At 41.1% G+C, this 25120-nt stretch overlaps 1 protein-coding gene across 4 annotated transcripts in view; it reads left to right on the top strand.

The window, feature by feature from the left end:
* Window positions 1-7639: 7639 nt before the first annotated feature.
* Window positions 7640-25120, top strand: part of PPP2R2B (protein phosphatase 2 regulatory subunit Bbeta) — a 254047-nt gene continuing 236566 nt past the window's right edge. For 2 of the 4 annotated variants that reach the window (XM_028146262.2, XM_028146258.2), the window contains exon 1: window positions 7645-7817. In XM_028146262.2, coding sequence (XP_028002063.1) covers window positions 7805-7817 — 13 coding nt within the window. In that variant the 5' untranslated portion in view covers window positions 7645-7804. Of the gene's footprint in view, window positions 7818-25120 lie in introns of all 4 variants that reach the window. The other 2 variants (XM_054718017.1, XM_054718018.1) reach the window with 2 other exon arrangements.

Raw genomic sequence — 25120 nt, 5'->3', positions numbered from 1 at the left:
AACCTGACTGCCTTTTTTGGTGGGTAGTAGAGAAGGAAGATGACCACCCCAACCTGGAAAACCTATTCAAAACAAGCTGGTCAATTCCCCCTGAAACCCAGGACTCTGCTAATTGGATCTCCCTTCCTCTCCAGACCACTGGGTCATTGCTAGAATCCCTCTGTAGTCATTGTATTCCCCCCACCCCCACCCCCAGAGAGGATTATATACATTGAGAGGTCACCCAATAAATAAAATTCCACAGGTTTTGGTGTTTAAAGCAATAGAGATGTATTCCTCATGACCAGTTACCTGACCAAGCCAAACTCATGCCCGCCTTTACACCTCTATCATTGTTGTTCCCTTTGCTGTGATGCTGTTTTTCCAGAAAGATCTTTGCTTGGCTGGCTCCTTGCTGTTCAGTTCTCAGTGCAACTGTTCCCCTCTTCTGAAAAGCCTTCTGAACTATCCAATCTAAAGCAACCCTGCATTCCCCACTCTCTATCACATAACCCTTATTTCTTTTTTTCCAGTATCACTATCAGAAAATGTTCACTTATCAGCTTATGTATTTCTAGCCTGTCTTCTGTCTCTAGAACATAAGCTCCATGAGGTCAGGGCCTTCTACTTCTACATCTCTGGTGTCTAGGATAATACCTGGCAGGTCTTAGGCATTCAAATAGTTATTAATTTAAAATATTGTGGGGGTGCTTATTATGTACTACATATTACTTATATTATTTTATTTCATCCTAACCCAAAACTATGATATAGATACCATCCCCATTTGACAGATAAAGAGCTAAGGCTTAGAGACAGGAAATATCTCATAAATGGCAAAGCCAAGATAGAAACCCACATGGTCTCTCTCTAGAACCCACACTTACAGTGCTACTCATTTTACTTATACATTATAATATGTAAACCTTTTTGGAAGTTTGAGATTGTGTCCAAACACAATCCAAACAGAGTTCCGGTTTCCGGTTCCTCAAGTAAAGAGCTTGGAAGTTGCCACTCCATCCTAACAATAAGTAAAAAGTTGAACAGACTGAAAATTAACATGTCTTCTTGGCCCTGCAAGGAAGGTAAGGCATGGGGCAAACCTGCTGCCCCCAGGACTGGAGATACAGGCAGGCAAATATGGCTATCAGAGTAGAGACTCATGAGGGGAACTACTGTGGGGCCAGTGCCAGGGTAGGAAAACCTGACTGTAGTGGACAAGTGGCTGGAGGCTCAGGGTGGATACCTCTGAAGTTAAAAACTCCAAGGAGAGCCAGTCATGAGGGTCCAGGGGGCACAATTTTGTGAGATTTAACTTCAGAAGCCAAACTCGGTCCTCCCAGCAGGAACAGGGAAGCAGAACCATTTTTAAAAATGTATCTTTATTGTTGAAAGTATTACAGATGTCCCCTTTTCTTCCCCCATTGACCCCCTCCACCTGGCTTCCTTCCCCTCCACAGGTCTTCCCTGCTCTATTGTCTGTCCATGGACTATGCATATATGCATATAAGTTCATTGGTTAATCTCTTTCCGCTCACCCCCCCACACACACCCCTTTCCTCTGAAATATGTCAGTCTTTTGCATGCTTCAATGTCTCTGGATCTTTATATTCATCAGTTTATTTTGTTCATTAGATTCCACATATGAGTGAGATCCTGTAATACTTGTCTTTCTCTGACTGGCTTATTTCACTTAGCATAATACTCTCCGGTTCCCTCCATGCTCTTTCAAATGGTAAGAGAGCCTTCTTTTTTAGCTCATAGTATTCCATTGTGTAAATGTACCACCGGTCTTTAATCCATTCATCTACTGATGGGTACTTGGGCTGTTTCCAGATCTAGCTATTGTAAATAATACTGCTATGAACATAGGGGGTGCATATATTTTTTATGATTGGTGTTTTTTGCTTCTTAGGATATATTTCTAGAAGTGGGATCACTGGGTCAAATGGAAGTTCCATTTTTAATTTTTTCAGGAAACTCCACAGTTTTCCATAATGCCTGCAGCAGTCTGCATTCCCACCAGCAGTGTACTTGGGTTCCTTTTTAAAATACACCAGTGCATTCTGTTCTTAACAAAACTTGTCCTCAGAATAAAGGAGTTAATCAGAGTCTAACTGACCTGGGGGAAGGGAGATATTTGACTCCCGACAGCTTTAGCCATCCTGTCCCACCTAAGGTCGGGGGAGGACAAACTGAGAAACACTTAAGAAGCTCACAGCCCAGGGTCACAGGTTCACTCAACGACTGAGACCTAATTATAGGACTATAGAACACTTCTCCCCCTGCATTTTACCACCATTTTTAAAGGCCTGTTTATAGCAGCTCTTTTACCCAGCACATCATGCCCAGCTATCAAGAAAAAATTATGAGGCCTACTAAAGACAAAAAAAAAAACAAAACAACAACAATAACACATACACAATTTGAACAGACAGAGCATCAGAACCAGCCATGGCAGGTATGTTAAAAGTATCAGACTGGGAATTTAAAACTATGTGCTAATGGGTAAAGCATATAAGATTAAATGGGCAATGTAAGCAGAGAAATGGAAATCCTAAGAAAGAACCAAAAAGAAATGCTAGAGATAATAAAAACAAAAAACACTGTCACAGAAATGAAAAAATGCCTTTTATGGGCTTACTCTAGTAGACTGGACACAGCTGATGAAGATCTTTGTGCTAAAGGGTATATCTATAGAATTCTTAAAAACTGAAAAGCCAAGAAAACAAAAACTGAAAAACAAACAAACAATGGAATAGAATATCCAAGGTGCAATATATGCATAATGGGAATACTGGAAGGAGAACAAAGAGAAAGGAACGGAAGACATATCTGAAATAGTAATGACTGAGAATTTTTCCAAATTAATGTCAGACACCAAACCAGGAAGCCTAGATAGTTCCAAGTAGGAGGAATGCAAAGAAAGTAAAATAAAAACAAAACCCATTTTCAAAACTACATGGATATCATTTTCAAACTACAGAAATTCAAAGATAAAGAAAATAATTCTGAGAAAAAGTCAAAGAAAAAATAAAGTTAAACCCATTTCTTGCCTACAGGACTTCTCAGACCTTTAATATGCTAATATGCCCCCACAAGGTCAAAATTCTATATAGTAAAAGCCTAATATGCAAATTGTTTGACTGGGAGTTCTACCGCTCGCTATGATGTGTGCTGACCACCAGGGAGCAGCACAGAACATGGATGGGACCCAATGAGAGTGGGACAGTGGTGGTATGGTGGAGCAGGTAAGCAGGTGGAGCCAGGCCAAGTCGGATGTGATTGGGGGCCTGATCGCCCCGTCAATAGCCCCACAGATGGCAACCAGCGGTGGCAGTGACCTGGCCCCGATCAATTGCTCTGCAGGCAGGATGGTGGAGCAGGTGAGGGGGCAGTGCCAGGCCACGGTGCGATGACAAGGCGGGACTGTAGAGCTATGAGGCTGGGGGCACGAGCTGGGGCTGTGAGCCTGGGGGCGGGAGCTGGGGCCTGATCCCCGCCGGCCACCCTAAGGGACCCCACCCCTGCACGAATTCGTTCACTGGGCCTCTAGTGAGTTTATAATATCCCAACTTTTTTTTTTTAAACCACTGTCTCCATTTTTTTCATTGAGATTATCTTGACATTTCTTTGAATTGTGCTGCCCTGAAGTTTCTCTAGGAACTGTTCTCACATTCAGCCCATGTCTTTAAAAGCATATACATATATCAGAACCATAGACCCACCACTGATTCATTTATCTAACAAATGTTTTCTGACTGCCTTTTATATAGCAGGCACTTTTCTGCAACTGTAAGATATGTCAGTGAGCAAAACACAAGTCCCTGAACTTTTTGAGTTACATTCCAGAGAGGGAGGAAACAGATAATAAAGAATAAGGTTAACAAATAAGTAAATTTTATTATACAGTTGAAGGTGATATTCTATGAAAAGAAAGAAGAATGTGAAAATGGGTGAGAGGGATGTGGAAGAAGGACGAGATGGAATGGCAGTAAGGGAAACAGAGATGCAAAGAGAGGTTTGCCATTTGAAATAGGGTGGTCAGTGTGGGCTTTATGGAGAAAGTAGCATTTGAGCAAAAATTTGAAGGAGGTGAGAGAATTAGCCATATAGATATCTGAGGGAAGAGCATTTCAGAAAGAAGAAATGTCCAATGCAAAGACTCCAAAAGGCTGGCATGGTGTTTTTAAGAAGCATCAAGACCACCAGCATACCCAGAAAAATTAGTAAGAACCATCTCTCACCTACATAGTGAAAGATGAGTTCAATGAATTCAAAGGGGGTGGCAGGATGTTGGTGTCCCTCGTTAGGGGGTCATAATGTCGGGGTTCTTTTCCAAGCCTTACAAAGGGTTCAGCATTCTGGAGAAAGGGGCTGTGTGTAGATGATTAAAAAGTCCAAGGACGCAAGATATTTTTGAAAGGCATTAGGGGTCAGAGGAGCTTCAGCTAAAGGGACTGAATACTCCTACCTTGACCAAGGACCCTGCTTTTATTACTACACTTTGTCCCAAGGCAAGGTGGAAGTATACACTTCAAGGTGGAAATATACACTTCGTGCACCGGGCCTCTAGTAGAATAATATAAAAGAAAGACATTAGAAATAATTAAATCAGTTTCCATAATCCTTGAGAGATGTTTGGTTCCAACCAGGCTGGTGGCAGTAACAGTAGTAATAAGTCGTACAGTTCTAATTTATTTTGAAGATAGAGCCAACAGGATTTTTTGATGGTGTAAAAGAATAAGAAGAATCAAAAATGACTCCAGGGTTTTTGGTCTGAGCACCTAAGAGCATACATGTAATGTCAACCAAGATGGAGAAAACCTAGGAGGGGCGGAAGAGATCCCAGGTGGGAAATGGGGGTTCAGTTTTGGGATGGTGACTCACCCAATCTGGAGAGATGGGCAATGCACGCACTCAGCAAAGCTGTCAGTAGAAATGACCATCTTGGAGGTGGGTGCATGGGGAGAGCCGTGGGCTCCATCAGCCTAAGGCAGCCATTGCGGTCAGGGACAGCACGTTCCTGGAGGAAGCTGTGTACACGACAGCAGAGTTTGAAGAGGGCAGGAGCCCTTCACACAATTCTGGTTAATCCTGGGTCTGAGTGCATAGGAGATTCCAAAGGGCCAGGCAGATGTTAAAACTCAGGGAGGCTTGCAAACAGCCTGAACTTGAAATGTGCCCCCCTGGCCCCAAAACATATCCAGCAGCAGAGGATGGAAGTCTTACTGGTTGAGGTGTTGGAGCCCAGCTTGTGCAATCATTCACTGAGCAAGAAGCTCGATAGACACAGGGGCAATCTCTTAGCAAGCCAGGTTTTAAAATAAAATGAAGGACATATATTTAAAACAACCATCACAACCTAACAGGGGCATTAGGGACCCCAGCGGGTGCATAGTTCACAGATTTAGCCCAGGCAAGTTACCAATCAAATAACACACTGGCCACAACCACTTTCAAGGGAAAAAAAAATACCAGAGTTATGAGTAGCTGCAATATATTATTTAGAATGTCTCCTTTTTAAGAAAAAAATTATGAGGCATGCCAAGAAACAAGAAAGTGTGACCTATATGCAGGGGAAAAAGCAGCAGTTAATAGAAACTGTCTCTTAGTGTTACCATGTATCTGCTGACAAAGGCTTCTAAGCAACTATTACAAATATTTTAAAAACTAAAGGGAACCATATTTAAAGAAGCAAAGTGTGACAACAATAGAGCAATAAATACATTATTAATAAGGATATAGAAACTATTAAATGTACCACATAGAAATTCTGTAGCTGAAGAGTAAAGGGTGAGGCAAAAGTAGGTTTACAGTTGTTTGTATGGATAATAATACAATATTTAATCAATAATAGTACGAGAATAAACTGTTTTGTGTACTCAACACTGTATAATAACTAAAAAAGTTAACAAAATTCAACAGCAGGCTTGAGAGAACAGAAGAAAGAATCCATGAACTATAAATCAATAAGAATTACCCAATCGAAAGCACAGAGAGGGAAAAAAATGAAATACTCATCCATGAAGCTGGCCATGAAGCAAGAGGACATCATATCTCATTTTACCACTCTTTCAAGAAACATCCTCTGGGGATCCAGAGCCTTCCGGTCGAGTCTCTCCCGGTTGTCTTCCTTCCCACCCTTGCATTAAAAATCTCCAGCATTCGGGAAGGTCCCGTACTTCACAACTAGAAGTCCAAGAGATTGGATTCAAGTTGTCATAGCACCAGGAGGCAGCTGTGATTACACTTTGCTACAGATTGTTTTGCATTAAAACCTGCAATTTTCTTATGTGTGCCCACGTGATTTTCAAGGGCAGTTGTCCTTGTAAGCAAGGCAGAATGGAGGTCTCAGAGAAGAGCATCATTCTCTAAGAAGCTGGTATGTATTAACTTATTCAAAAATGTTTAATACCTATGAAACCCAAGTGTTTCTCACTGTCCTGAACAGTCTTAAAACTTATACTAATCACTGTGGCCATTAGGATGTGCTGACTGGCTTAAGGGGGGGAAAAAAACAGAATTACAAGTAGCTGCAATATCTGTGGAATTGTGCTGGAATTAGCAGATCAGCTTGTTGCATTAGCCATTACTTCTTGGTCCATTTATGCAGCAAAATCATCATTCTTCATAATTAGGCTTTATGATGACCACAGACAGAAGTGACCGGGACATAGTTCACTAGTGCCAAAGACACTTGACGGCACTCTGTGACATGGTGGCCCTAAATGAGGCAAGCCAGGTCTCTTTAGGTTTTGACAGGTAAGTTTTGCCTGCTTCAGGTTTGTGATTAGCTTTTAAGTGACCTCCTATAGTCCTTCAAACCACTGTCTTACTTACTGTTCTGAAAAAAAAATAGAAGGGGTCAATGCGGGGGAAATGGAACATATGTAATACTTTTAACAATAAAGATTAAATTTTAAAAAGAAAAAATTTTTAAAGTGAATATGATAATGAACAGGGAACAAAGTTGTCACCCATATATATTACATACCGTTTAGTTTCAAATCAGAGAAAATCTGGCTCAAAACTGGCTTAACTCAAAAAAGGGAACTGAGGCTTTCATAGAGCCAAAGAATCCAGAAATAGTCCAGTCTTTGAAGCAAGGCTTGATTAAGTGGCTCAGCTATGTCATCAAACTCTTCTTTCCATTTTTTCTTCTTGGTCTTCTGTGGGATCTTGCTTAATCCTAAAACTGGATTCCATCACAGTTCCAGAATGATTTCTCTCCCTTCTGGACCTTCTTCTACACAAATGCTCAACAAGGAAAGACAATTTCTTTCCCCTCTGAGCCAGGAAGCATTTTCCCCAGAACTCCTAGCAAATATCTTGTTTCTCACTGTCCTGAACCGAGACTTAAGACTTGTACTAATCACTGTGGCAAAGCCACTGGGATGTGCTGATTGCCTCAGACCAACCAGAGTTCTGTTCTCGAGCTGGGGGTAGAGTGTACTTCCTCCAAGGACGTGGACTGCGTGCTGGAAGTACTGCTCCTGGGTGGAGGGAGATACTATGTGCTGAGAGGGTTAAGCCAGCAAAGGCTCACTCCACTACCCCCCACCAATGGGAAACATTGACTATTGTGAAGTCAGTAGCCATCAGGCCCTGAGTTCCCCCCACCCAATGTGACTGTAGAGCCCAGGATGTTGAAGAAAGCTGAAAGGAGGTGCCAAGAACACTGGGCTGCCTCCTACCATCTAGCTTGCAGTCCACCATGTGAGTAACACCAATACAAATGAGAAACCATCGAATGTGCCCAGTTGTGAATATCATCCTGGCACTGAACTAGGAGGTAGAGTCCTGGAGAGGTGTATATTTTCTGATGTTCAAAAAAGGTAAGGGGGAGCTTTTATTGACATTTTTGGATACCCAGCACTAATAATGACCCATAACATCATGCACACCTGGGAAAAATACACAGAAAAGCAGAAACTGCAAAGATTGAACCTGAACTACCAACAGGAAGCAGGAATAAAATGCTATTAAGATACTCCTTTATTCCACTGACATTTATCAGTGTCTACTATGTACGTGGCCCTGACCTAGGCACTGCATAAGATGGGTACAGTTCAGCATAGTGTTTCAGAACACGGGCTTTGGAGACTTTCAGGCCTGAAAATGAATTTCAGCTCCGCCACACAGCCTGTCAAGTCTGTTGCCTCGTGCTTGTAATGTGAGAATGTACCTACTTTAAGCAGCTGTTGTGAATATTAAATGACAAAAACTAAATGAATTGAAGCATTCACCCAAGTGACTGGCACATTTATGTTCACAAGAAATGGTAAACATCTTAATCACAATTATTATTATTATTATTAGTTGTTTTGTTGTTGTTGTCATTGTTGCACTTGAAAGACTAGTAAGACATAGTTCCTGTGACTTCGATGCCTGTCTAGGAGAGGAGATATGATATGGACAGAGGGAATGAATGTTGGAAAAGAGGTAGGGATGAAATGCATAGCACTTTGCCGGAAGATGAAATTCTTCTCTGTGTTGGGAGCTGAGAAGCCTCAGTGATGGGCATTTTACATGCAAAAGCTAGTGCGGTTGTGTTTAACTTAAAGTGACATCTCTTGGGCCTTTCCTCTTATGTCTGTTAAAGAAGCCAAATCTTAAGTGTCAGTACAAAGGTTGCAAGAGAAAGCTACGTGAGTAACATTGACACGTGCACAAGAGCACGTTCTCTCCAGAGAGCGAGTTGCAGGATATCTCCACTGCTCCGTCCTACCTCACCGGGGAGATGGGATTGTCGTGCTTGTCCACGTGGCCAGAGGGGTAGCTGCTTGATTCATAGCTTCGTTGGGGCTATTAGATTATACTCCCAAAGGCATTTGATAATCTGTTTAACTGAGCACACTCATTTGTCTTGTTTGCAGACTACTTAGCAGATGGATTTGTGATTTGGGTAATTACTATATAAACGTTAATAAGACATGATATCTTTTATTAATTAGTACTTTATGTGGTTTGTTTTTCAAAATAGCAAAAACTAGATGACTTAATGAGTCACAAGTATGAGTTTTGCAAAATCAGCATTTGGAGGTTATTCATTCTAGAATGGCTGTCCTCTCACAGGTTTGTGACTCAGGAACAAAGACCAGAGTCATTGTCTCGTACTCTGCACTCCAGAAAGGGCCCATTTGTTCTCCTCAGCCAGACACTGTTTCATTCAGGGAAGCGCTCATTTACACATTCTCCATTTACTTCTCTCCAAAGAGGTTTTGGTGTTCAAATGATAAAATACTTTCAGAGACTCTAAGTTATGCCTGAAGAAGAATTTTGTAATAGAGTTAAATGAGATTTGGACCTGTTTTTCAGAGGTAGATGGGTATTGCTGATGTATCCACTCCCACACCAACACACACACACACACACACACACACACACACACACACACACACACACCATAATAGGATACACCGTGTGCAAAAGGCTGGGAACAGGTTGGTAGAGGTTTCATCCTGCTCCGTGGCTCTCACCCCTGTGGCCAACCTCTTCCTCCACACACACAGGCACCAGCAAGCCATCATGAAAAGCTATTTGCTAGTAGGGACTGGCAGTCATGCAGTTATGTAGCAAAGAACAGCATTGTTTCTGGGGCGACTCAGTCAGAAAGTGCTTCTGAACAAAGCAATCAGGTGGCGTGTTGTTACCGCCCTCCCTGAAGAACTCATTTAATGACTCCTAGGAGGGTACCATTTCCTTTAAAGACCCAGATGCCCACGGTGCTTTGAACTGCCTGCACATCCCATTGTCGACAGCTTCAACAAGCATTTCTTGAGCACCCACTGTGTGCCTCAGTCTGCAGTAGGCCTGGTGAAGGCTTTATAGTGCCGGGTGATGACAGCCTGTGCCAGGAGGGGTTTACAGCTCATGTTGCTGCTTATTACAGGAGCAGGCGTGACGCCGTCTTGCTTTTGCACTAAACTCAAGCCAGCAAATAGACTCAAAGGAAGAGCCTGCTAATCTCTGTCCAACTACCTTTCCAGGAACTCAAGTAAACCCTACTCATTGCTATCACTTTCGTTTACTAAGTGCTGATTATGTGCCACACATTATACTAAGCATTTTACATATGTTTTCTCACTTGCTCCTCACAAAAAAAAAAAAAAATATTTTGGCAATTATGTCTACTTATAAGCCCATTTTATAGGTGAAATTCATGCCTAAGATGTTAAGTAACTTATCAAAAATCGCATGGCTATTAAGTGGCAGAGCTTTCTCTGGAGCTGCCATTATATAAAGAGTGGACAAACTTAATTTTGAAAAGCAATGTTTAATTCAATGGCTCTTTTTTTGTCTTATTACAAGCCACCAAATTGGGACTACCGACTTTTCTCAGAGTTGCTATTTTGGCATGGTCTACAGATTAAACATTGGGTTTTTACCTAACCAAATAACAGGAATCTGGAGCTATCGGTTGGCTGGCCATGGGAACACCTGTATAAACTGTGTCCAGTTGGGACAAGTGGATCTTTCAGTGACATCTCATTAAAAGTGTGTGTGAGCACAGTTGGCTGCTGCCCCACAGAAGGGTCTGGGAGAATGCAGGGACGGCTGCAGCATGTCTCAGCTGCATAGTCTGTGGCTCTAGCTCTATCTTTGTTGCCTGGGCAACCTCTCTCAGAATGTGAGAAACTCGCTTTCTCTTTTTTCCATGTCAATCTGTGGGAAGGACCGAAAGATGTAGCTATAGGTCACCTGTTAGCCACAACCACCTATAGCTGAGAGGCAGAAGCAATGTTTAGGGAAACCACACCATTGTTGCCCAGCAGGATTCAGAATCTCCCAGCCTCTCCCATGAAGCTCTGAAATCAGATGGGAGAAAGGGCACCTCCCTGAACCCCAGCAGTATTTTCTACTCCATTTTTCCTAAGAGGAATATTCTACAGTAATTGTCTTTATTTTTTCTATTAGCACTGGAGGAAATGCTGAGAAGGCCAAGCTGTAGAGTGATTGTGAATATGAGCCGGGCAATCTGTCTTGGGTTCAAAGCTTGGCATCACTATTTGCTAACTCTATGTCTTTGGGCAAGTTATTTAACCTCTCTTAACCTGTTTCCTCATCTGTGAAATGGAAATGTTCATGTATAGATTTTGCATATTGTGGTTTCCATTCACTTATTCAGGAGCTGCTCATGTGGCAGATGCTAGGCAAACAGCTAAGAATGAGAAGGGTTGGTGCCTGCCCACCTTTATAGTGGTCAAATCTGTCAGGAAAGATACATATCTCACTACAGCTTACTACAGGTATGGAGTTACAAAAGAGGAAATTGAATGAATCATGGAAAACAAACAACAGGGGTTACCCAACCCAATTTAGGTGAAATTGGAGTCAGGTCTCCCCCGACAAGAAAGGTATTAAAGACCTGAAGGAAAGTACAAGTTAGCCAGGTGAAGAGTGGAAGAAATGTGGCCACACAGGAACATATCTAAAGGCCCACAGAAACATAGGAAGAACCATATGTGTTTGCGTATAGATGAGACCGGGCCATTTAAGAGAGCAGTTTAATGTGTGGTTGAGAGAAAAGCACAGGTTGATGGAGTCTTAGAGGGTCTCGTGCCCTCTGTTAAGATATTTGGACTTTATCCTAAAGGTGATGGGGAATCCTTAAAGGATTTAAGTGGATGATGTGTGGAGGAGTTATTGGTATTAAATAAAATAATGTACATAAAGGCTCAGCATAGTGTTAGTACCAAGCGACTGCTCAATAAATGGTAGGTGCTATCATCATCATCACCATCTTCTTTTTCTTGGATTTCTTACACTTAGTATTTCCAACTTTAGTTAAAAGGTACAAATCCTGCCGTGTGTTATAGAAATATTACAGAGAGAGACTTAGGTAATTTGTTACAGAAAAACATTAATTCTGAAAGGCCAGTAAAACCATCCTCGACAAAAGACAGAAGACATGGGAAGCCCAAAGGCAAATTTCTCTTCATCTGTGCTCTCCATCCTGTCTCCGCTCCTGTGCGTGGCTGCCTCCGCAGTGCGTTCACGTGCTTCTTAGGCATGAAGTCATCACTCTTCCTGGCAGTCCTGTCATTTTAATAATGATTTCTTTGCCAGAGCCTGAAACAAAAATGCAGGTGGACCGGATTATATGTTTTCCAAGAGCAGGCGGGGAGGGGGTGGCATTCTAAGGCACAGAGTTTGAGGAGCACCTGTGAAAAGCACAGGTAGGTGGCCAGATGACATGGGTTTGTATGAGTTTGAGATAAATGACCTCTGTTCTGACTGAGGAGAGGTGTTACATTGCTTGGCGTTTTACTGTTAAATAATTTGCATCCTTGGGTAGCAAATATAATGACAGGGCTCAGTAAAAAGAAGAACATAATAGTCCTAATTTCACTGGACTGTTCACTTTCCTTCTCCTCTGATCTTGCTACATCTGGGTTATGAACTATGATTGGGCTAGAGAGGATTGACGTGGTTGAAGTTGACAATCACTGCATTAGGGACAAGATGGACTGAGAGCCAGAGACAGATGATTGATTTGTAATCCTCCTCATTCATAAAAGAGTGTGAAGGGGCCGAGTCAATTAGGTTCTGAAACCAACTCTGCCATTAATTATATGTCTTTGGAATAACTTTGAACCTCTCTCTATGTAAGGATCTTTATCTACAAAATGAATTTCTTAATTGCATGCAGAATAATTGATAGACTCCAGTGAGCAGGACACTTTTGGGGGGATGGCTCTGAAACTGTGAAACAAGGAATGAGACCCCTACAGGCACTTGTCATGAAAAACACAAACACATATAATGACATCTAGAACAGTATACAGTTCAAAGAATGTCAAGGACAAAAAGGAGTCAATACAGTAAAGCTATGGGGCCTGGGCTTGTAGTCAGACAAATCTGGCTTAGATTACTGGCTCTGTCACAAACTAGCTGCATGCATTCACTCATTTATTCCGTATATTTGGATGCCAGTCATATGTCAAATATTAGATTTGGCTATGGGTGTACAACAGCAACCACAACAGAAAAAGAAGAAAGGGAACAACTTGCTTCATTTCTCTGTCAATTGTTCATACTTGTAATCATTTGATTAACTACATGTATGAGGAGACCACATTTTACCCTCAGAGAGGTAGAACATTCTCTGAATGGTCAAAAAAAAAAAAATTGGTGACATCTGGTTAGAATTTCCTTTTGTATTCTTCTGGGTTTGAAAGAATTTGAATAACTCAAATACCTTTTGAAAATAGTAACCCTTTACATCTTTTTGTTGTGGATAATGTGTTTTTAACAGATGCTATAGAAACCATTTCAATGTGAAAAATCACTGAATGCCTTTGAAGATGTTATGTTAATGCACTCTTAGAGGTTTTCAATCGGGAAACATAGCTGGCCCTCAAGTGAAAGTCATATATCTGAAAAGTCCAGTTTCTAAAAGCAGGACTTCAGCACCATCCCTACAAGGGCAAAAGGCATTCAGGGTAGTGAGGTGTACGTTTTCCTGAAAGAATTTGATTTTGACTGCAAAAAGGGATGAGAAGAGAACGATGTGGTAAGAGTGTTGAGAAGGAGGCTTCCTTTGTTTTCATATTCACAAGGAGACAACATGCACAAGAATTTGGGCAGAGGGGAAGAAGCCAACAGCAATTGCTTTTTGCTGTAGTGGCTCAAAATACAGCATGATATATGGACCTAAGAAAATGGCATCCTGGCAGGAAACAAAGGGCACTTAATTCAGGAGCCAGTCATTAACGAAGTATAATGATTAGGGCAGATTCCTCCTGTAAGTCTGTACCTGGAGGTGACAGCTAAACTCAGGGTGAAGGAACAGCAGCTTCGTGACACAGCCTTAATGCCCAGGGCACTAAAAAAATAGTAACAGGGGAAAAAGTATGTATAGTGTGTGTGTGTGTGTGTGTGTGTGTGTGAGAGAGAGAGAGAGAGAGAGAGAGAGAGAGAGAGAGAGAGAGAGAGAGTTTGCTGAGAAGGAGGGGAGGAGATGAATGAAAGAGCTGTGGGAAGCATGTTTTCGGTTGAATGCCAGGATGAGCAATTGGATTTTATTCTAAGTACAAAGGGGAGGCAGTGGAGGAGTCTAAATAGAATGGCATGATTTTATTCCCATGGAGATGGTGATGGTGACTTGGACCAGAGTGGTGACAGTGAAAATAGATAAGGACTTATTTGAAAGCTATTGTAGAAAGTAGGATCTGCTGATAAAATAGATATGGTGGAAAAGAGGAAAAGCTACCCTGGATTTTAGATCTAGAATGTGTGCATTTTAGCATCCGGGTGAAATAGCCTTTGTGGAAGCCACTGTGGATTCCAGTGCTGAGCGTGGTGGACCAGTCAAGGAGATACTTTTGAGCTAGAGAGGGACATTAAGTATCTTGGCCCCTAACTGTACCACACAAGATGTGCCAGCTCCTACAAGGGCTCTTTGGAGCTCCCATTTGGAACAGTACACTGATTTTCTGCATCATCATGCAGCCAAAGAGGATGGCTTTGTTTATAAAACCCAATCCTGTAATATTTATTCACCAGAACATGACCTTTATTTGCCATTGTCGTCATCTACTGGTGTTTCATCCTTAGAGTCAACCTGGCCAACAGCATTCATTTGCGATAACAACAGCTTCACTGCCTTATTTGGCTGCCTAATTGGTTCCCAGGTATGAAGTACTGTATGATCCAAGTACTGTATGATCCAATCCACATTTGCAGATGGCTGACTTAAGTTATAGGCAGATTTTCGACTGCATGGTGGGTCAGCATCCCTAAGATGTCACATTAAAATAACTTGTTCAAGGGTCAACTGTACTTTGTTTAGCAGTTGTGCCATGAGATTAAATTTGGAGATAGTTGTGAATATATCCTGAAGTTGGAGATCAGCAGATTTGAGAAATGGTGCCCAGGAAAACATACAGATCATTAACTTTGAGATGTGACTTTTATATAGGTTATAATGAGGTTCCAGGATACAGTCCAGTGGGACAGTTGTGTCAACCGCCACTATTGCTTCCTAAAGGATCCCATGGTGGTCTCCTCTGAGCCCATGTCATACAAGCTTGACAAATAAAAACCATGTGGCACTCTAGCTGGTTTGGCTCAGTGGATAGAGCATCAGCCTGTGGACTGCATCAGCCATGTCCTATGTGGGGTCCCTGGATAAAGGGTTTGACTCTGGTCAAGGGCACCTACCTTGGTTGCAGGCTTCTCCCTGGCCTGGGCCTTAGTCAAGGTGTGTGCAGGAGGCAACCAATTTATGTGTCTCTCTCACATTGATGTTTCTCTCTCTCATCGATGTTTCTCTCTCTGTGTCCCTCCCTCTCCCACTCTCTCTAAAAAACAATGGAAAAATGTCCGCGGGTGAGGAATTAAAAAAACAACAATGTGGCTTCTTTTGCATTTTATATGCTCATGATAGAAGGACTTCTTTAGGGAACAAATAGAATATACTGCAATAAATCTTTTAAAGTATTGTAACACTCAAAATGTCAATATTGGTTTAAAATGATTGCATCATTTTTTGAAATAATGATTTGTGTGAGGAATGTTATGAATTAAAATTAATTTACATATGCATTAAAGTCCACTTTCAAGGAAACCCTCTTTTCTCTTTCAAACATTGGAAATTAAATATTTATATTTGTGATTTCATATATACATAGTTAATATTGCCTCTCAAAGCCACCTGCTCTCCACCATATGTTATTTTCTCTAATGATTTTTTATAACCCATAGATTTGTAGTTAGGTTGGCCCTGATTGAAAATCATACCAAAGACCACATAAGTGGATAGTGGAAATTGTGAGCTAATTCCATTTCAATAGAACATAGGAGGTAAATGAAGCATAAATAGTCCCCTGGCTTCTAAGGATCTCTCCTTACAGTTTAATTCATTAAGGGATTTGAGTTTAGCTTTTAGTCCTTGAACTTGAATTACTGTCTGGTAACTGAAATATACTTATTGTGTTTATTTGAGATTATGGCCAAGTTCCTCAAATTCTCCATGTCTCAACTTAAATTCATCTTTTCAAAATAGAGATAATCATATAATTCAAGGACCTTGTCCTGTGTGGGGTCCTTGGGTAAAGGTAAATAGGAGGTTGGGAAACTGAGTTATTTAAATGTGACATTTAGAAAAATCATTGAAAACAAGGAAATCAGAAATAGAGAGGCCTAGGATGCGAAGAAAAGTTCAGTCTTCCTGAAAATACATATTGGCCTCTATTTCTTTCCATTCTTATTAAGCAGAGATTCCCCTTTGATGCTTCCATCTTGCAGATAGGGCTAGTTTGAAAGTTTGGGCTCAAGTGACCAGTCACTCTAATGGGAGACAGTCCCAAGGATTCCACCCTGTCTTTCTTAAACACAGGGCCCCGCCTCCTGGCCAGTTGTATATGAAGAAGACTTTTACAAAACCCCATTTCTCCTTTCTCTTTGCCTTCTCCTACCACTCTAAATAATAATAAGAAAAAAATCATTTATTTAATGTTGTTTTATTGTTTTAACTAGTACACTAAATTTGGCTAAAAGTGTCTGAATAGACAAACAGACACTTTTAGCCAAATTTAAAATAAATCTTTCCTCCAAAACATCTGACTTCCTTGCCACAGGACAACTGCATCTTAGGAATAGCCTGCAATGAAGCATTAGGCAGGTATCTGTCTACAGAGCTGAGCACATAGTATTTTTAGCAACGTTTTTTTGCACATTAAATCATAGTTTATTGGATACAAAAGAGATTTAAACATACCAATATATAACCCCCAAAAGAACATGGAACCTGTCTTTTTTCCTAGGATATTTCCATTTCAAGGTAGTACTTGGCATATTGGAGGGTCTTATTAAGTGTTTGTTATTAATTAATAAATGAATGAATGAATGAAAAAAATGAAGAAAGAGTTGAAAGAACAAAAGAGATTGTGGACTGTATCATCTCTTTGCAAATGTGCAGAATGCCTCAACATCTGTCCCTATCCTTGCTCTCAGCCATTGAAAAATTGGTTTTATCCCCTTCACTCTTCATGTGTACAACTCCTACTCATCTTCCAGTGTTAATTCACAAAGTCACTGCATTCAGAAAGTGACTACTGATTCCTCAAATGTCAAGATCACTCTCCTTATCTTGTACATTACCTCTCTGGAGAAACTTAATATCCGCTTCCTTAAATCAGAGCTTTGTGCATGTGATTTGCCCCCTGCTATGCTGAGTGAACCCTAAGTGCAGAGAGTATACCTTTATTCGTTGTATACACCCAGCCAAGTTTAGTGTGCTATTCATTCTAAGTGCTCAACAAACACTTATGAACTAATAAATATGCAAAGAAGGTGACTGCACATAGAAGAAAACAGGACCTAAGTGTGGCCATTCGGGAGAGTAGTCATTTGGGCTCACTATGAGGAAAAACAAGGAGTAAGAACTTGTGATATTGTGACATGTCTTCTTATAAAATAAGAAATATATACTTGGTCTTCATCTCCATTTCTGTCACCTTGGAATTTCCTAAGTGATGAGAGCCATAAAGGTGTCTTTTGCTCTGTTAATGAGGTGACTTATGAACTGCACCCGAGGATTGGGGCTGGTTGCCAGTGGAACTAAGTATGTGATTAGAGTTGGAACTTTCCATCTTATCTCCTTGACCTCCGGGGAGGGGTAAGAAAAGAAAGGAGCTGGAGCTTGATTTGAATCGCCAATAGCCAATGACTTAATCATTCATGCCATTGTGGTAAAACCTTTGTTAAAAAAAAAAATAGTTTGGAGAGCTTCCTGGTTAGTAAACATGTGAAGCTTTGGGGACTGTGGTACAGAAGCCCTATGCATCTCTTCTATCTGGCTGTTCCTGAGTTATAATCTTTTATAATAAACCAGTTGTCCAGTAAACAAAATGTTTCTCTGAGTTCTGTGAGCTGCTCTAGTAATCAAACCTTAAGAGGGGGCCTTTGAAGCCTCAATGCACAGATCAGTCAGAAGCCCAGATGACAACCTGGACTTGCGGTTGGCATCTGAAGTGGGGGGGAAAGGTAGGGCAACCTTGTAGGACTAAGCCCTTAACCTGTGGAACTGATGCTATCTCTGGGAAGATGTTGTCAGAATTGAGTTGAATTGTAGGACACCCAAGCTAGTATTCAAGCATCGCTCAGCATGAAGAAACTCTTTGCCCCCCAACACACAAGTTGGAATTGGTCCCAGAACCTTTTAGAACTGTTAATACAAAGCCCATGGTCTCCCTTTTCAGGTAATTCATGCTTCTGTGTACTAACTGAGCATAGCCGTATCATGGTGGGGCAGTGGCAATATTATTTTTATATCATTGATTCAACAATTATTTAGGGAATAATTGATTGCAAGCTACTATGCTGAGGATAAACTGCCAATCAAAGCAGAAAGTGCCCTTTCCTCTTACAGTTTAGTATCTAGTGAGAGAGAATAGACCGTAATTAAATAATCAGACAAATACATGCATAAGTGCTCACCTGTGATTTATTTTAAAAGCAAAGGAACCATCTGACATACCTAATCTGGGCCATAAGAAAACAATTGTTGAAGTGTAATAAGAAGGATGAAGCAGAGTCAACTATGTGGAAAGGAGTGCTAATACATTTTAGACTGAGAACAGCCTGTGCAAAGGCCCTGTGGCAGGAAGAGGGATATGGAGGGTGGTACATACAGTAACTCAAAAGAAGACTCTGTGATTGGAGTACAGGGATTTTCAGAAGAGCATTAGTAGATATTGCTGGAGAGGTATGCAGGGTCCAGACCATGCTAGGCTTTAAGAACATGTTAATTATTTTATATTACTAGAGGCCCGATGCACGAAATTGGTGCAAGAGTAGGCCTTCCTTCCCCTGGCTGCCGGCACTGGCTTCCATCTGGCACCAGGGACCCAGGCTTCCCTCGCAGCACTGGCTTCGTCCGGAAGGTTGTCTGGAAGGATATCTGGTCTAATTAGCATATTATGCTTTTATTATTATAGATTCTAAAAGAAGCGTAAGAAACCACTAAGAAGCGTAAGACACCTTTATGGCTCTCATCACTGAGGGTAATATAATCAAATTGCATAATACAACATAATAATTTTAGTCAGCTCGGCAGCCATAATAAAATGCCATAGACTGGGTGGCAAAAGCAACACATTTATTTCTCGCAGTTCTAGAAGCTGCAAGTCCCAGATGAGGGTGCTGATGTGATCAGGTTCTGGTGGGAACCCTCTGCCAGGCTTATAGACAGCTGCCTTCTCACACTGTCCTCACGTGGTGGAGAGAGAGTGAGCTCCTACCACTTCTTCTTATAAGGACACTAATCCCATCTTGGGGGCCCCACTCTTATGACTTCATCTGAACCTAATCACCTCGAAAGGCTCATCTCCAAATACCATCCCATTTGGGAGTTAGGTCTTTAACATATGAATGAAGAGGGGTTGCAAACATTCCGTCCATAACAACAATATAGTATTAATAGTAGCATCATTGAGCATCTATTGATGCTTACTATGTGCCCGGCTACATCCTCACTACATCGCCGTGAGGAAGGTTGCTAGTATCAGCACACTTTTGCAGATAAAGCAACTGATGTTCATGGGTCAGGGCTAGGACTGGAGTGAAGCAAGCTGGGAAGGAGGTACTCCCTTATTGGTTCCTGCCACAATCCTGAGAGTGAGCACTTGACATTTTGCACACTAGGCACCTCACTTGCCTCACGCTGCTTCACATCTTTAAGGAACCCGTCCTGGGTTACTTCACTTTTCATGAAAGATCAAACTAGGTTTTGAACGGAGGGCTGTCGAGTTCTTTAAATGATTTCCTATCTCCATAATTTTCTGAATTTCCAGATGAACACTCTGCTACCCTTTTCATTTTGGGGCTCCCATAAAAATGAAATTCTTTGTGATGAAAGATTAAATTAGGCTCCACATTTGTAAATAGCTAGACTCAGCTGCAATGAATTCAGAGAATGAACACTGATAAAATGTGAGTTTAAATCCATGGAACAGACTATCTCAACATTATTCAGAAGATGAGAAAGAATGGGTCAAATATTTTAAAAGTAAACAGGGTTTTCCCATTAATGTTAAGCCAACAAAATGAAAATTAAATCTTCCAGCTGCAATTAGATAAATGGATGTCCATCAGATATGAAACTACTAAAGAAATTAGCCAGGGGGGTAGTCCTTAATCTGTTTGGGCTTTTTTGTGGGGTGGTAGAAATGTAATCTGTTATCAGCTCAGGTATGATTGAATTATTAATAATATTGTGCCAGGCCACCTAGAAACCAGAGCTTGGGGACTTTTAAATCTATTATAATTGAAACAGAGAACCAGCCACCTGGAAAAGACCCTGACTCTTCTCAAGATATGTCACAGCGTGTGACACGGAGGACACGTGCGGCTTGCAGCGCAGTGGCAGCTGCAAGCTGACCTATTGGCAAATTTAATCTGCAAATGGGCTCCTGTTTAAGATAGTTAATGCCTTCCGTGATTAAGGAGGCTTCCTTCTATATTTCGGAAAGCCTAGTTAAAATCTTTCATGCCAGGATATTATGCAGATTGTCTAACTAACAGGAAGATTATGGATGCAAATAAATCAGATTTTTAAATGAAATCCTTCACTGGCCTCTTAAGAGGATAGTAATACATGCATAATTGTGAGAAAAGTGCTCCCAGATCATCAAGATAAGAGAAGGGTCAGATTGTCATTCTTTGAAGTGCTAGAAGTGTATTGAGGTTAGAATTAAAATCCTGGAACACCCCAGAAGCTAACGAATTCAAGAACTGTTCAACCTAATACTAAGTTACTTGTTTCCTCTGGTTTTCATGTGGGTAGGACATCATATTCTAGGAGGATGAATGAGTTCCTCATGGGACCCCGAGTAAGTCACTTAATCTCTCAGTGTAAATTTCGATTGTGGGAATAGTTGGTGGTTAGAAACAGCTGGGGTCACTGACCCTGCTTCTTTCTGTGACCTCCTTGCCCTCTCTTACCCGCAAGGGAACACCTCTCCCACTATTACTTCTCATGGACCATCTGCTTTTTCCTTGGTGACAGTCTCCAGGAGCTGATCCGAAGGATCTTAAACTAAACCTAGGAGGTTAAGAGCATGAGTTATACATTGGGGGAAACCTGAAATTGAATTCCAGGTCTGGCACTTACTAGTATGTGCCCCTGGTGAACTCCTCCACACTCTAGGTTATTAGCTTCTTCAGCTACAACATAGGAACAATGAAGTGAATCTTACGTGGCAGAGATCTCTGGACTCTCTTAGTTCACAGAGTCCTTATTGTTTCAGTAATTGTTTCTCAGAGATCCTATGCCAAAAGAAGTAGCCAATAGTTTCTTTCTTATGTAGTTAGGTCCAAACGACTTAACACATATTCACACCCAAACAATTCAGTAGAAGGTTAAAAAAAATAGATATTGAGAGGATAAATATATATTTTAATTGAATGTTTCAGTAACCACACATTCTTGTTCATGGGATGTGTGTGCCATTGAGCACTGCACACTTTCTTGAACCTTGGAATCAGATTTGTTCTTCCACATCGATTTTCCCACCATACTTGGTTTTAATCACAGCGACTGCTGAGACCAAGCTTTGTGAAGACATGACAAAGAGCACAACCTAATGTTGAAACTGATCTACCTCAAGCTAATAGTTTGCATGGTGTCTGACAGGCGTTTTTCCCTCAAAATTTATAATCTTGTCACAGCACCCCTGTGAGTTTGCTGCAGTGCCCTGAGGTACCTGATGTCACCTTGGGTACCATGGTTTTAGGGATTATATAGCTTGATTTTAGAAAAATGTGGGCATGTCCATAAAGAACTTGACTTTGGGCAAGTTCATAAAATGCTACCTGCTGATGTTCTTCTGCTCTACAGATTTCCTCTATGATCACATTTATAAGGAAGAAAAATGTAGTTTTTCCTCCTAGGGAATTAAGTGCTGCCAACATCGGATCATTCAGTGTGAATGTTTAACAGAGTGCTGCATAGGGATGAAGCGTGTCCTCAAGAACCTCACAATGAGGTTGGGGAGACAGGATAAGCACAGATGAAGCAGCAGTGAACAACTCACAATTGCTATGGTACAAAGCAATAGGATTTCAAAGGAGTCGAAAGTGAAGGAGCTTACTCTTTTTGACTCCTGGCCCCTTTGGGTCCACCAGTGAGTGCTTAGTTATTTCTGCATTTCTCTCAGGGACCTGTAGGAATTTCCGGCAATCTCTTCCCCCCTATGTTGAAGTTGCAGGTCTCAGGGCAGATGTACTCAGCCCGTCTACATGAACAATTGTTGCAGCTGTCACTCAGGCACCACAGTGGTTAGACATGAGGTTCCTTCATCTCTAAGAAGGTTATGACCTCTCTGGGCCATACTTTAGAACTTGAAGTGCAAGGTCCCATTGCTGTCTGTGAGATTTCCCACAACTTATCTGTAATTTCTATCACTCACCTGCCTAACCCAGGACTGGGCTTGAGGAGCCTTGTCAGAGACTCAGGGCACATCCAAGTTGGAGACTTGCCCTTCTGATCTTCCTGCTTCCTGCCACGTGGCCAGACTTTGGCCTCCTTTCATAACCATGCTCTTATGCAATCAACCTGCATTCTTCCTTTTTTTCCTTCCTTATAGGATAAAAGCCAAGCCTTCAATCTTCCAGGCATTGGTGCTCAGTATTTAAAGCCAAGCTTTTGATCTTCAAAAGTCCTTTTTATTCCCCGCTCAGGCAACAGACTCTAAGATTAATATCCCTGTTATAAGTTGTAGAACTCTAGTTCGAAACTAAGAAACAAAGAATGCAACACTTCTGTCTTTCTGTTTCTGCCTTCGTGCTGAGTTGAGGGCACAGAGAGAACCATCTCTTCTGCCCCAATGCTGGGTTCTAGGAAGAGTGAGTTACCTCTTAATTTTACCAAATATGATCCTACTGCAATCGGTTCTCAGTAGCTAAAGAAGTCTCTAGGAGGACAGTCCCTGCAGAGACAAGACTATCACTAATAAGAGACAGGAAAGCCAGAACAAATTTGGAAAATGACAATAAAATAAGTGATTCTTACGTTGATCATGATATTGGCAGTATCTACCATTTATTGTGGGTGTACTATGTGCTATTCGATTATCCTATGAGGTTGATAATCATTATCCCCATTTTTACTATTGAGGAAACAGAGGATTCTGATGTGACTTTAACTTTCCCGAGGTCAAAGGTTATTAGCATCTCCAGGCTTTACACTCCAGGCCAATCTGATTTGAAAGCACATGTTCTTAAGCATTACAGCAGTGGTCCTCAAACTCTCTGGGGACCCCGTGACAGCCTTAAAAATTATTGGGGACCCCAAAGAGCTTTAATTTATGTAGGTAATATAGATTTCTATTTACTTTATTAGAAATTAAAACTGAGAAATTTTAAAACTTCTTGTTAATAAACCCATTATGTATTAACATTAATAGCATACTTTTATGAAAAAAATCACTATATTTTCCCAAAATATTAGTAAGAAGAGTAGTAATGCTTTATATGTTTATATATGTCTCTAATGTCTGATGGGATGGAAGACAGCTGCATTCAGTCTGCACCAATATCACACAGCCTCTGGAAAACACCACTGTATACTCGTGAGAGAATGAGAGTAAAAATGGCAATAGAATCTTAGTATGATGAAAACCATTTTGATCTGTGGATCCCCGGAAAGGGCTTCAGGGTCCCTAGAGATGCCCAGATCACAACTGGAAAATGGCTGTGTTAGGATAACTACAAATGTATTGATCCCAGTGTGGCAAAACTCTACTAGTAGGCAGAAGAGGCAGGGTATGAATTGGAAAGTGTAGAGTAGGACCAGATCATCAGAGGGTGATTACTCAGTTAAGGGGTTTGCACGTTGTTCTGAAAGCACTGAGAAATCATTGATGGCTTTCAGCTTGATCAGAGCTTTGTTTGTGTGGATTCTTTTTATCAATAAAATGGGCAGGATGGATTGCAAGTAGAGAAATGGCACCCAGTAAGAACCCTATAAAGGGGCAATGTACTATACTATGTCTGGAGACCTTTAAGGATTTTGAGAAAAATAAATGTGTTCATTTATATAAAATGCAGAGAACAAAACCTGCTCTATAGTAAGTAATGTGTTAGAATTTGTAATAGTTGTTGTTGTAGTAATAGTGCTATTGCTATTATTATTCATACTAAATGAACAGTAATAAAAGCCAGAACTTGTCAGAATTAGAGAGACATCTTACAATAAAGTTCATAGGATGCTGTTGCTGATTAGATGTGGGGGTGAGGAAATTAAAATGTTAAGATACTGATATTTTGCCATTTAACTAACATAGGGACCCAGGCAGTTATTTTAACAAAGAATTGACTTTCAATAAGTATCTGAAAGTGTGGGAAGGAGAGGGGAGAAATAGAAAAAAAGTGAACCCTTTTGGGACAAAAAAAAATGATGCCTGAGTTTGTTGGTTTTATGATGCCCATAGAACACACATATGATGTGGTCCTTAAGTAGGTAAAACACAAGATCATACGTCAATTCATGTCCCTCCTGTGCTTTTAGTTCTTCAGAGGTTTTTCATCACACCTTGGATTTTATTTTAATTTCTCCCAATGGTCTACAGACCCAGTGTGTTATGGTTCTAATTACTTTTCCAATTTCATCTTTGGCCACCTTCCCTTTCCATTGCTTTGGCTCAATATTTTTGTTCCTTGACCCCTGCAAGCTTTTTCCCACCTTGGGGTATTTGCACTACTGTTCCCTTTCTTGTAATGCACCACCCATCACACCAACCCTTCACGTGGCTGGATTTTTTTTTTTTTTTAATTTCTGAGAGGAAGGGAAAGATAGAGATAGAAACATCAATGGTGAGAGAGAATCACTGATTGGCTGCCTCCTGCATGTCCCCTAATGGGGATCGAGCCCGCAACTTGTGCATGTGCCCTTGACTAGAATCAAATCCGGGACCCTTCAGTCCCAGTCCACAGGCCGATGCTCTATCCACTGAGCCAAACCAGCTAGGGCTGGCTAGATCTTTTGATCAACTGAAATGTTACCTCCTTGAGAGCCTTTCCCTGATTATCCTGTTCAAGTCAGCCTCCCTCTGCCCTCGCATTCTTTTCTTTCACCCCATCCTGTTCACTATCTTCATAGACAGAACATTTCATGAGGACAAAGACTTTGTAT

The sequence above is a fragment of the Eptesicus fuscus genome, chromosome 6 (assembly GCF_027574615.1).
Source record: "Eptesicus fuscus isolate TK198812 chromosome 6, DD_ASM_mEF_20220401, whole genome shotgun sequence".
Classification (NCBI taxonomy): domain Eukaryota; kingdom Metazoa; phylum Chordata; class Mammalia; order Chiroptera; family Vespertilionidae; genus Eptesicus; species Eptesicus fuscus.
This window is presented reverse-complemented; position numbering and strand designations above follow the sequence as displayed.